Genomic DNA, 14,211 nt, shown 5'->3' with positions numbered 1-14,211 from the left:
GGAAGCATCGGTGTGTGACTGAATATACTAGGACTCTCTCATAGATTGCTATATTTTGCGTCCCGGCTCAGAACAGAAAGGACTGGAGCGCTGTCATCTCTGATGACCGCCGATCAAGTGGAAAGTCCTATTTAGCTCAGCAGTTCGACTGAACCAACTGTTGGAGCTACATCTCAGTTGTCAAAGCCAACAAGATGTAGCCTTACATCTATAGACAGATATGGGGGGGTTCAGTGGCCTTAGCCTTAAGAGGCAGCTGAGCATTCTGGGTAATGGCGGGATCCTTTGGTGGAAATGGAGGTAAAGTTTCTTGAGACTGTTCCTGAGTTCCAGCGGTGGGAGAAGCTGTTATAGTGGTGTCGTATGGCAGAAGGGAGGTCAAGGGAACACAGACTGGTTGGGAGGGGACATCTGCATCCATCACTGTGGGTAAGACATGAGTTTGGTAATGTGGACTTTGGTCAGATGACGCTGTAGACGGGTGTGACTCATTGTGCAGGTGAGTGTTAAGTCACTCTTTGTGTTGTGTCAGTCGAGTCTGACAGATCTTGACTAATCTTGTCTCTTGTGATCGGTTTGGTTAAGTTGTATCAACCAAAACTAAACATTATAAGCGTCACAAAGGTAGATTTTATAACCGAGCTATGGTATTGATTAGGGCTGCAACTAACAATTATTCTATTTTTAATGTTGATTAACCTGTGGATTATTTTATTGATTAGTTCTTTGGTCTATAAAATGTCAGAAAATGGTGAAAAAGGTTGATCAGTGTTTCCCAAAGTCTAAGATGACGTCCTCAAATGTCTTGTTGTGTCCACAACTCAAAGATATTCAGTTTACTGTAGAAAATAGAAAAGTGGGGGCAGGGAATAAAAACATACAAATGCAAATTCACTGCATTTTCCCCAATTTCTGTAAATGAGCTCCCCCGAGCAGCTAAAATTATTGTGTTAGAGCAGGGCTGAACATTGTTGATTATCATTTTTTAGTGGAACCTTAGGATTTATGTCCTGATTTATCATTTTGGATGACATTTCGTGGTCCCCAATTAATGATTCTTTGCAAAGACTCGCTGAAACATTAGTTTGTCAAGTGTCTTGTCTAGGGCTGCAACTAATGATCATTTTCATTGTAGATTAATCTGTCGATTATTGTCTTGATTAATTGTTAGTTGTTTGGTCTATAAAATGTAAAAAAAGGTTGATCAGTGATTCCCAAAGCCCAAGATGACTTCTTCAAATGTCTTGTTTTGTCCACAACTCAAAGATATTCAGTTTACTGTCATAGAGGAGTAAAGAAACCAGAAAATATTCACATTTAAGAAGCTGGAATCAGAGAAATTTGACTTTTTTTTTCTTAAAGAAATACTCAAACAGATTAGGATATAGTTGACAATAGTACAATAGTATTGTTTTACCTTAGAAAATGACTGAAACCAATTAAGCAATTAGCAAAAGTTGGGGATTAATTTAATAGTTGACAACTAATCAATTAATCGTTGTTTTAGAATAATAAATATTACTGGATTATAATTATTGATGCATTCATGTGTTCTTCACTTTAATGTTGCAGCTGGTAAAGGTGGGCCTAATTTTAATTATATTAATTTATATACTGCTTGGAAGTTTGTGAAGTTCCTCCCAGGATCAATAAACTCTTATCTTAACCTATGATAATACATCATACGTTTTTGTTGATTATATTTTTATTATTAATCTGAATCTGCAAAGTAACTAGCAACTAAAATAATCAAATAAATTTAGTGAAGTAAAAAGTACAATATTTGCCTCTGAGATGTAGTGGCGTATAAGTATGAAGAAAATGGAAATACTCAAGTTAAAGAACAAGCACCTAAAGATAGTACTTAAGTAAAGTACTTGAGTAAATATACATTCCACCACAAGGTAACCTACTTGTTTGTAAATCCAACAGAAGCTTCTTTGTCGGTACAGCGATGTTGATGCAGGTTCAAACTAGGACAAATGTGATGTTTTCAGTCGCCTTTGGCAAAGCTTGACTTTTTTACATACTAAAGCTGCTTGTTGGACATGTTCTGTGTCTCTGTACATAAGGAGAGGAATTGTAATGAGCCTTTTTTCTACCTAACTGATGAAGAAACTAGAATTTATGTCCTCTTGCTCTTGGTCTTGCATTCGTCTTAAGGTGTGGACATGTGTGGTCACATGCGTCACACTGTGTCTAGTGAACCTTCTCACACAATCATCACACCGGGCCGAGATAATGACTCCAGTAGTTCCTGTTGTCTTGTTATAGTGACAAACCTCCAGATGAATGTCTTTAGTAGACACATCTTACCGCCCAGCTGTTGACCTTTAGCCCATTAGTCATGATCCAAGTCACATCCAAGTCCAAAGGTCAATATGGTTTAGTCAAGACATTAGAAATCTTTCCCTTGTTGCAATCATTCACGGGACGCCCTTCTGTTTGAACAGGTGGGAACTGACTTGGCCTAAAACTCTGAAATCTGAAATGTGATATGTGGATTTTAGTGGGTTATATAACGCAGGAACTCTGTTTGCTGATACATTATCATTTTTAACACATACTAAATGAAGTACATGATTAATATGCTTTCTTTAATGTCACCTGCTTTTTTTGTTTGGTTGATTGGATGACCACTGTAATGAGAAGCTGTACGTCTTTGATAGTGCCTTCTATAAATGTTGTTGTGTGGACATGAAAAACAAAGACAAAGATAAAAACAAAACTAAATAACAGTAAAATTAAATGAACGGTAAAAGGAGAAGGAAGTATACACTTATTTATTCCTACCCCTTCTCCGCTACTAATCCATTAATTCATAAATTTTTTACCTCATATTAAACTTTTTTATATACATATTCATACACATCTATATATATATACATACAGACGTGTGTTGTCACAATGCCTGAATTTCTAACTGAGATAAAATACCTTGAAAAATATCGATATTCGATACCAGTTTCGATAATACAGGGAAAGATTGACACAACATTGAGGGCATAACATTTTAGAATTTTAGAGATAAAGATAAATAGCGGTGTCAAACCGTTTCAAATATTTAGTATTGTTATGTATCAATACTTCTATATTTTTAACAACACTGCTATAAATGGAAGAGGTTGTTGTTGACAGACATGGTGAAAAAAGGCTGAAAGGTGAAACCGCAGATGACAGAAAATACTTATGCAGACACTTTTTGTTCCTGTCCTGTTCTCACTTCTTGTTTTTTTTTGTCTCCAGTCCCAAACCATGAATATTGTGGGCCAGTTGGCGGAGACGGTGTTTGTGACGGTGAAGGAGCTGTACCGTGGCCTCAACCCCGCCACTCTCACCGGAGGGATCGATGTCATTGTGGTGCAACAGCCTGATGGATCGTTCCAGTGTTCCCCCTTTCACGTCCGCTTCGGCAAGCTGGGTGTTCTGCGCTCCAAGGAGAAAATTGTAAGTGTTTTGTCTTTCTCATTTAATTCTTTTAACTACAATACAGTTTTATTTATCTGATTTTTCTTTGACACATACATGTATCACTGTGCTTTTAGGTGGACATTGAGATAAATGGAGAATCAGTTGACCTGCACATGAAGCTGGGTGACAACGGAGAAGCTTTTTTTGTGAAGGAAAATGAAAACAAGGAGGTAAGATGACCAATCATCATTCCTCAATTCTTTGGCAACATTGCAGCAGTCTGTTATCTTGAACTCATCATTGCAAACTCTTCTTTTTTAACCCCCTCAATCCCAGGTCCCAGCCCATCTGTGCACCTCCCCACTTCCCTTTGATGGCCCTGAGGAGACAGAGGAGACCGCTGAGGGATCCTCCATCGCCGGGTCTGGCGCCCGCAGGAAGAAACGCCGTCGCAAACGCATGCGTTCTGATACTCACCTGAGAGAAGAGGCCAGCTCCTCGTCAGATGAGAGAGAAAGAGAGAAGGAGTGGGAGAGAGAAAGTGATCAGGCCGGCCAGGAGAGTCCTGCTAAAGAGGAGCCCGTCACACCCCTACAACTCAGGTCGGTGATTAAAGCAGCTCACCTGGAAATAGAGGTTTCGATTTAGATTCTAAATCGGAAATTGTTTGAAATTAGCTTCCGATTTCAACCATCAAAAGCAAAAACATTTTTTTTATTTCTTTAATGCAATCAGAACAGGGGGATCTGCATTAGCATTTATCACAGTAACTGTAACATCCAACATCATAGCACTACTTTAAGAGGTCACATCTCTTTACAAATGAATTAATGTATTGACTGAGTTCATCTTTGCATGTAAACTATTAATTAAAAATCAATACAGTGTTGTTTTTGAGAATCAATACAGTATCACAAAACATAATGTTTGAATTTATTTTCTTACAACCCTAGTGTCTACATTGCTTTGTACGGTAAAGCAGGGTTTATGCTCGCCGTAGTAATAAAGGTTAATTTTATCTTATCTTAGTGTAAAGCATATAGGTGCCGACGGGGACGTCATGGTGCATTCAGGTGTACCTAATAAATCCTGAGAAACTCTAGCTGTTTTTGTAAAGTTCCCTCCTGCCATCTAGTGGATCTTCTTTATGTTGAAAGTAGTTGATTAATATCTTCTTGTGTGTTCTAGTAAATCAGTGTACTACTCGCTGTCTGAGGAGCCAAATGAGGAGCTGGGGGCCTCACAGACTCATCCACACTCAGAAGGAGAGCAGTCACCCTTGGAAAGGTGAGGACGGTTCATCTTTACGATTAATTGATTTGTTTGCATTGAGCAGCCTCACTGAGGCAGTTTGAGTGTCAGTCGACAGAGATAAAGTCATTCTGATTTATTCAGTTAAATGATCTCTTTTCCTTTATCTCTCTATCCGTCTTTCTCCTTCACAGCAGTGTGTTCAACAGCCGGCCATCCTCTCCTAAGAGCGACTCCGAGCTTCTGGTTAAACCCCAAGAGTTGCCTGGGCCTCAGATACAGTGGAACTGGGGAGGTTTTCCTATGGTATGGCAACACACACACACTATGTGCTTTTACTGCCTACCCGTGCTGTGGTAATGCTCTAGATTTGAGATTATCATGCTGACACACTGTCTCAAATTGCTCTCTCTGCTCTCCCCCCTCACAGCTGTGTCCATCCGAGAGGACACCAGTGGAGTTACAGCGCATCTCCACCTCCGGCAGTTCTTATTTCCGCACCATTGAGAGACAGGACTCCTTTGACCTGGGCTATGAGCCTGTGATCAGCTGTGGCAGAGTGGGAAGTGTAACGGTGGTCAGGCCACAGCCCAGGACTCAGCCCCTAGACCTTAGTAGCCACACTATGCAAACCACCCCTTTATCTAGGGAGAAACACTCTCACATTGCCCATTCCACCCCCAGTGAGCTCTCCACGTCTTGTGCATCACCAGCGAAGACTAATGTGGACTCGACACAGGCACCAGAATCCACGTCAGGGGAAGAGCAGAACAGAGACTCGTTTTCTTTTTCAGCCAATCTAGTTAATGGCACAGATTCTCTTGATAGCAAAGAAAGTGTTGAGCATATCAGCACGGTGACGGACAGTGTGACCGAACCAAACGGCGCACAAATACAACTCATAAAAGAGAGCGAAGACTGCACGGTCACTGCAGCAAGTCCAAGTAGTGCAGAGTCATCAAATCCACAACAGCAGGGTGCCTTATCGGAGCCGAGTGACAGAGTTCCACCAGCAGCGCCCTTGTCAGCGAGGGGGACAGTGGGATCGATCCCTGCGCTGAGGGAGGGAAGAGGGACGGTGGAGCTGGAGGGACTGAAGGCTCAGCAGGAGGCTCACTGACCAACAAAACGGAGGCAAACTCTTCTGAGGCATCCTCCAAAGTGGAGCAACATTACGAGAAGAAAGGTGAAGTGTTTTTCTAAACTCCATCATTTATGTTGCTTTTTAATTTGTGCCCTTACACTTTGGGTATAAGGTCACTTAGGACATCAAAGTCTAATTTTAGACTTTGCGTTAAAGGTGCTAAATTCGATATTTAGAGCATTAATATAGCATATATTATAAATATATATATATATACCGTATTTAGCACCTTTAAAATAATTCAGTTTATGTCAATGTTCACCAGTTGGGTTCATGTGTAATTTTGTTGCAGGTAAACGTAATCATCATCTAGGACCGACAGGAATTTACTTGGATGATCTGACCAAGTTGGATCCTGAGGTGGCGGCACTTTACTTCCCCAAGAGGTAAAAAGACGCTTTACGAGTATTCTGCATATTAATTAATTTATAATTATGTATGATTTTTAAATTGACAGAAATGTGTGTGATATTTAAAAATGCTTACAGATAGATTAATTGATAGGCAGTGATGTCACTGATTCCCACAGTGTGCAGGGATTTTTGTAGGCCATCCAGGAAGTTAGCATCGCCCTGGTTCCCTCGACAAAAAGCCAATGGGATTTTCTCCTTTGGATTATTAAGGAAAATAAGCTCTGTGGCAAACAAATGTTTATGATACTTACACGTTTTGTTCAGCAAGATAATCTTCACAAATGAACACCACTTTTATGATTTTTGAAGCATAAATGCAATCGCCAGCAGTAAAAAGCTAACGTTAGGCTATAAACAAACTACACCACGGCCGCATGACTTCACGTCACCACCACTAAGCTAAAGGCGGACTAGAGTTTGGCGTGATGACGTTTAGTAGTCTCATTTAGCCGCTTGTTAGCAACCGTCTTTTTGAAGACGCGTAAAAGCGTCAAAATTCACGAGTGAGATATTTATTAATGTATTTTATATCATTGAACAAAACGTTAAAATCTCTTCAGCTTGTGTTAACCACAGATCTTATTTCAGGCATCTAACCAAAAACCCATTGACTTCCAGACGAGGGAACCTGAAGTGCTAAAATGCTATCTCCTTTCCAGGTTTTAGGACTCATTCCTGCACCACTCTATTGAAACAGCTCAATAACAGTGTTGCCCTTTATCGAAAAAGAAATTGAGTGTCGGTTATCTCTTCCAGTGAGACAGAGGGAGCGTCTCAGCTCGGGGCAGAGCAGGGCTCCCACTCAGGGAGCCAGTCACCTCAGTCGGTGGGCAGCGGGGCCATGGACAGTGGGACAGAGTACCTGTCAGACTCCGCCTCCTACAACATGGACGTCAGCATGTCCCTCTGCGGACAAGAGGGGGACACCAGCCAGATCACTAAAGGTAAGTGAGAGTGAATGCATGCTGGCGGTCTGCAGTAGGTGCTGGAATGTGAAGGATTGGGCAGTGAAGTAAAATCAGTTGCTTTTGCCGTTAATCTAGAAAAGTTTATGGAGCACATCGTGACATACCAGGATTTTGCCAACAATCCAGGAATCATTGAGGATCCAAGCCTCGTCATCTGCATCAACTCCAAGTAAGATCTGGAATTAGATATGTGTTTGCATTGCAAAAATGTAGTTGTTTCACTGTTTATGTATTTATTTAAGAGGATCTTCTTATATGGTCATTTTAAATGTCATGAGTCATGTCCATGATTGTTCATCAGCTGGCTTTCATCTTTCACAGCTATTATAACTGGGCAGTGGCCGCGCCAATGGTCTTATCAATGACAACGTTCCAGAAAAGCCTACCTGAGGTATTTTATTGTTTCTACACTAGACCTCAATAATGTTCATTAATGAAGCGTATCAGTTACTTTGATTGGTTTGTGAGTTAACAGCACAAGGACAGATCAGTGAATATGATGACAGGATTCATATAATCGTTGCCTTCTTGTTGTGTGTGTGTGTGTGTGTGTGTGTGTTATATAGAGTACAATAGGGCGGCTGGTGAAGGACAAGATGCCCAAAAAGTCTGGAAGCTGGTGGTTCTGGAGGAGACAAGACAAGGTTAATAAGCAGGTACTGTAGTGTTGCCAGCCTATATAAAGGGCAGATGAGGTGGTTTGGCACCGGAAATCTTTAAAATGTTGTTGGAGATGGAGATGTTGGAGAACCAGGTCAATAAGGAGTAGTGAACAAAAAAGTGTCATTTATGAACAAAAAACTTACTGAAACAAAGGGCAAAAAGTTATACCCTGGAAATTAAATAAAACTACATTTAAACTGAATCAAAAGAACACCAAACACTCACAGCAAGCTGCCAAATCCTTTTTCCAGTGAAGGGATTTTACCTCCTTAGCCTCACCTAACTGGAACCTGACCAGGTACGTAAGTATAAGGTGAGCTAAACCGAGGAAGCGTCCACATTCACACAGAATAATGAACAGACCATTAATACAAGATCTCTACTTTATACTAATACTACTCAAGTTACTGCTGACAACTCAATATATCTATCGGGCACACATCCATACCAATGAGCACACCAGATATTATAGAATGTCGTTTACTGCAGAACTACCGTACCTATATCATCCTACATGTTAACAGCCCCGCCCTGCTAAGAGGACTTACTGTAATGAGGCAAAACCTGTTTGCCCTTTCGTTAGTTGAGCTGCTGAGCAAAATCCAAAAACGAAACAAGTGTGTATCATTTATACACCTTAATTGATAACGTATCAAATAAACTGAAACATTGGACTGAAATTAATAATCAAGCAGACATAAAAACACTCTTAATAAGCCTAGTGAAAAGAGAGAAAGGCAACCTTTTCACTGGTACATCATTAGGAATTCCTGCTAATGGTTATTCATTGAGTTATGATGCAAGAAAAGACATGTGACATAGTTGCACCTGCAGTGATTACGTGCAATAATCTCCATTGCATGGCTAGGGTTGGTTTTATGCTCTGTCCATGTAAAACATGAGAGGAATAAGGGTCGTAGAGATGGAAGTGATTGAAGGATTAGGTCAGAAGAAACTGGTTACCACTTGACGTTGTTGGTTAGATTGCACCTGATAATGTAATCGTCTTGTTTTTCAGCAAAAGACTTCAAAGGATGAGCAAGAAGAGCCACTGGCAAGTGTTTCTACCACAGTAAAGTAAGTCACCTCACTAAGAAATGATCTAACACAAGTTAATACATGCTGTGTTTCTGTGGGAATCTGGTCCCGCTGATCCACAGCTGTTCTTTCTAATGTTTGAGTGCACTTAAGGGCATTCAAATGTACTGCTGGAAAGACTAATACAAAGACTGCCAGTACATGTTTATTCATTTTTAATTTTTTTATTTGGTTGTCATAGTGCACATAATTGATCAATTATGTAAATAAGTCAGAGGTTTGGCCTGAAATACTGGCTTTTGTTTGTCACCAGGCAGATTAGGGCTGTAACGGTGTGAGATTTGTTTCACGGTATCATTGTATACAGTATTACACTAATTATTATTATTAGTAGTAGTAGTATCCATTACAATGACCCTTAACAGAATTATAATAAACATAATTATGAACCTGATAAAATAATAACATGTAACTATAACATGTTATATAGCTGAAGCATGTTTGTTTACATGTTAAATCTTGTGTTTACCAGAGATGTGCTCAGAGGGGGCAGCCCTAAAGATCACTAAATCATTTTATTTTTCAGTGTTTTCGAGTTATCAGTTATTATCAATAAATACACTGTGACAGCAACATAATTCAAACAAGGTGTTAACTGGATGTGTGTTGTTTCTCCAGAGCCACACTGGATGACATTGAAAGTGATGAGGCGGCGGGCCTCGGCCGAAAAGCCATGATTCCCTCCAGCTTATCAACAGAGACCCTGAACGCCGCACAGTGCATCACCCAGATGTACCGCAAATCACTGCGTCTGACCTCTCAACAGATCGTAAGAAGACACGTACAAATTTATAAACCCACATTAAAAATCTCACTCTGCTATCTAGTGTATGTAGAGGATGACCATTTTGTCCACTTTACGCTGAGCTAACTCTCCTCTCTTGTAACCAGGAGCACTTAAACCTGCGTGTAGGAGCCAACAAGGTGGTGTTCAGCGTGACCACACAATACCAAGGAACCTGTCGCTGCGAGGCTGCCATCTACCTGTGGAAGTGGGACGATCGCGTCATCATATCAGACATAGACGGAACCATCACCAAGTAAAAACAACTGCCTTTGCTTGCACGCTATGATATTTAGAAAGCCCAATAGACAGTTGGATACAAAGCAGTTCCTTATCACTATGAAAGATGTACTATAACATTGTTTGAACCTACATTGTCACAGTAATATGAGAAGTGTTCACTGTCTGTCTCCTGCAGGTCTGATGCTCTCGGTCATATTCTACCTCAGTTTGGAAAAGACTGGACACACAAAGGCATCGCCAAGCTCTACCACAAAATACACAAGTATGTGAAATACGTTTTTTAGAAATATTATCAGCAGTCAAAGAGCAAAAAACATCATTGTCTTCAACAGTTTTCCGTTTTTACTAGTTTCTTTTACTGAACGTTCGCACACATTACTCACACCATAACAAGCGAAAACAGATAAAATGCATCCACTGCTGATGATTTCATTCTGATGTCATTCTCATTGCAGCTGAGTGTCTAATCTGCATTGCCAGATGTTTCCCTGTTTGTCCCCATTTTCTCACGCCTTATGTTGTACTTTTTAAACGAGCTCAGCTGTTCGCTTAATTGAAAAAAGACTGAATTCTGTGTGCTCATCTTTTGTTGCACATATCCGAGGAAACGGGATACAGCATGTACTGTGTGTGTTGTTGAAAGTACTGATGAAAGTGTTCAGGGATAGTTTGGGTGTTTTGAAGTGGGGTTTAATGAGGTACTTATCCATAGTCACGTCCCCAGATTGGAGAAACAGATGGGAGTAACGGCACGGGAACGAAGCAATGTACTGCTGTGGACGGGGCCGGCAGCAAAGCGTATTTTAGCCACCTAAAAGAAAGTCTACAGCAGTACATCGCTTTGCTTCTGTGCGGTAACTCCTGTCTGCTTCTCTAAACTGGAGGCGTGCCGACTGTCATCTACTGGAGGTTATACACCGACTATGGATAAGTACCTCATACAACCCCCACTTCAAAACACCCAAACTATCCCTTTAATAGGTCAACTCAATTTCAAGCAGAAGTCGAAAACTCAATATTTTTCTTATTCCGTTTTATGACACTAACATGCTAATATGGTTGCACCTTTCCTTGCAGAAATGGCTATAAGTTCCTGTATTGTTCAGCGCGGGCCATCGGTATGGCTGCCATCACTAAGGACTACCTGCAGTGGGTCAATGACAAAGGCATTGTCCTCCCTCAAGGTCCTGTACTGTTGGCCCCCAGCAGCCTCTTTTCAGCTCTACACAGGTAACAAATACTAATACTAAACTACTTCACAGATGGTGTCCTACTAATTACTAGAATGTAGGATATAACTACATGTGTGTGACAAAATATTGAAGTTTGGAAATCAATGTAATGTACTGCTGCCCTCTAGTGGCCACTCATCTATATCAAAGAGAGGATACTCTGCTCAGCTACTACACTGTATGAAATACAGAAATGTATGCAAGGAGACAAACGTATATCCATTTTGACTATGAACTTTCTGTCCTGACCTGAGCAGAGAAGTGATTGAGAAGAAGCCGGAGGTGTTTAAAATCGCCTGTCTGGGTGACATCAGGGACCTGTTCAACCCAAAGAGACAGCCCTTCTACGCGGCCTTTGGCAACAGGACCAACGTAAGCAACGCTGGCTTTTAATACGGCAGTAGCCTTCAGCAACGAGTCTGTTTTCAGTCAAGGTTTTTCGGTGCTAAGTTGCATATTTGGCAGTGATATTAACCTCTGGCACAAACCTGGTTGTACATAATCCACAAGAGAACGCGCCTGTTAGTAAAAAGGCAAAGAACACACCTCTGTGTTTTAAATGTTTTTACATGGTATTATTTTAAATACACTTCCTGTAATAAACTTCAGCAGGCAGAAGTGAAGTGTGAGAAATGTGGAATTAAAGTCTGGGTTCTGCTTGTTAGATATAAAGTAAACACTGGCTAATGATTTATGATTATGGATTAGTGCTATAACAGCCAAGCAGTCTTTTTAGTGCACATAGATACTGCAACGGTTAAAGTCACACTGAAGCTAGTCTGTGTAACTGTAATGTTTTGCTGCCTTTTATTTTGCAGGATGCCTTTGCCTATAAGCAGGTCGGGGTGCCTGATACCAGGTTATTTACTGTCAACCCAAAAGGAGAGCTCATCCAGGAGCGGACTAAAGTCAACAAGTCCTCGTAAGTGTGCAACACAACACAGATAGAAACACCCTTTCTGACTTTATTAGGCTTTGAAAATTCGGACAAAAAGACACTTTCTTTTTCTCGTGTGTATGTTTGTTAATGGTATTCTGAGTCCGTTTTTTTTGTGTGTGTGTGTGTTGCAGGTACAGCCACCTCAGTGAGTTGGTGGAACATTTCTTCCCCATGCTGTCTGTCGGGTCCTTTGCTTTGGACTTTCCCGAGTACAGCAGCTTCTCCTACTGGAAGGATCCTCTGCCAGAACTGGACCTGGATGCACTACTGTAGACACACACACACCCTCACATCTACCAAAAGCCACACTCAATAAGCACATATACTGTCTTTGTTCTTTTTGTCCACAAAGGCAGTTGAAAGGATTTTTTTCCCAGCATGCCTGAATATTTCCTCTGATAGACCTGCCAACTGTAGTGCCTGTTTATGAAACACTGAATAAACTGGAACTGAAAGAGGCGACTGTCCCGTCTCATAAAGATAGAGCCAAATTAAGTCATAATATGCAAGGACTACACATTTCAAAAACAACTGTACAAAACATTATGCAGTAGTCTCGGTGCTCGTACACTGACTACACAATATTTTGCTATATTAATGTGAAAATCCTACAACGAACTGGACAAATATGCCTTTGGACTGTTTCAGGTTTTTGTTATTGTGTGTATCAGTATCACAGCCATTCCAAATTTAAACTATATTTGTATGATAACTATTAACACTGTCACACATTTCAGCTCTAAACACGTACCAAAAACACATTTGTATAGAAATTGAGCTGTTGGATACGTATCTAGTGATGCCTAAATCCTGCACATGCCAAAACTATTTTATCTCTGACTGATCTGGAGATTTTCAGCTCTCAACTCAGGACACCAGACCCAGGAAGACACACAGCCACCAAACAAACCTGTTACCCTACATTCATCCACTCATGTGTGTCCATACTGTATGTAGTTAACAACAGAGCGTTGAGGGGGAGGGTTTTTATACCAAACAGTGTGACAATGTATTTAAAATGCTTTGGATTATTTTAGAGTCTGTTTGATGCTAGTAAGTACGAGACAACTGGGGTTTGCCTTGACTGATGTTGAACTTTATTATGTTTATGTCCAGCACAAGAGTGTTTTCTATTTACATTTGACTCACCTGAGTCATAAGTAATTAGAGTTTTGGATGGGAAGCTAGATCGTAGGTGTTAACTGCTGAATCAAAGCCTGCAGGTGAATATGGAGTTAGTTGTAAGGGACAATAGCACATTTTTTTGTCTACTTAATACCTGAGGATTGCAATACCAAGTTGATCTGAGCATATTGATCACTGTGAAACTACAACATGCACATTTCACATCATTTTCCTTTCAGGTACCGCACTACCAAGTATAGAAATGTTTGCACATGAGTGCAGAGGTGGGTCAGACTGACTTTAATTCCAGAAAAGTGTAAACGGACCTTGAGGGAGGGGGAACAGTAGTAGTGTAGCCTGGCGCAGTGCCTTTGTACTATAATGACTGTTATATTTATTATTTTTGCATATCTTTCATCATCAAACTGTGTGGATATGCATTGGAGCTGATGATTTTAAAACTGTATAGAATTATAAATAAATAAAAAATGCAACACTGTTTTCATTGTCCTCCAGTATTGTGAAATTATTGATATTTAAATCCACTATATATAGATTTTTTTTCTTTTTTTTTGTACTTAAAAAGCTGCAGTGGGTAGAAATGGAGCAAATATGATTTTAAAAAAAGTTATTTTTATAAAACAGTCACTATATCCTGACAGTAGTGCATGAGACAGGTAATTTGAAAAAATACCATGTGCCTCTGTGTCCTCCGGGGTCCTAAACAACCAATCAGAGCAGCTGTCAATCACTTGCAAACTCCGATCTCCGATTAAACTAGGCAGCGCTGATCAAATATAAATCAATATTCTGTTACTGTAATGCCTATTTCTTACCTCAAATGTTTTCAGAAACATCTTGTAGTGTACTGTTCAGCTGTATAATGAGAAAGTTTGCTCCGGCTGGTGGGCGGTGCTTGGTATTTCTTCAGCTGATCTC

General features: G+C 40.4%; 1 protein-coding gene across 1 annotated transcript; it reads left to right on the top strand.

Annotated features, from left to right (window-relative positions):
• Positions 1–279: 279 nt before the first annotated feature.
• On the top strand, positions 280–13,782 carry LOC141764323 (phosphatidate phosphatase LPIN2). Its single transcript, XM_074629426.1, is given in 21 exon segments — positions 280–429; positions 3,247–3,447; positions 3,546–3,641; positions 3,748–4,013; positions 4,600–4,698; positions 4,857–4,968; positions 5,093–5,657; positions 5,660–5,848; positions 6,099–6,192; positions 6,976–7,163; positions 7,263–7,356; positions 7,509–7,578; positions 7,754–7,843; positions 8,869–8,927; positions 9,567–9,717; positions 9,840–9,988; positions 10,151–10,237; positions 11,053–11,205; positions 11,465–11,579; positions 12,026–12,129; positions 12,279–13,782. Coding segments are annotated over 21 exon segments (3,090 nt in total). The 5' UTR covers positions 280–363; the 3' UTR covers positions 12,421–13,782.
• Positions 13,783–14,211: the final 429 nt, after the last annotated feature.

This window comes from Sebastes fasciatus, chromosome 1 (genome assembly GCF_043250625.1).
Source record: "Sebastes fasciatus isolate fSebFas1 chromosome 1, fSebFas1.pri, whole genome shotgun sequence".
Taxonomy (NCBI): Eukaryota; Metazoa; Chordata; class Actinopteri; order Perciformes; family Sebastidae; genus Sebastes; species Sebastes fasciatus.
This window is presented reverse-complemented; position numbering and strand designations above follow the sequence as displayed.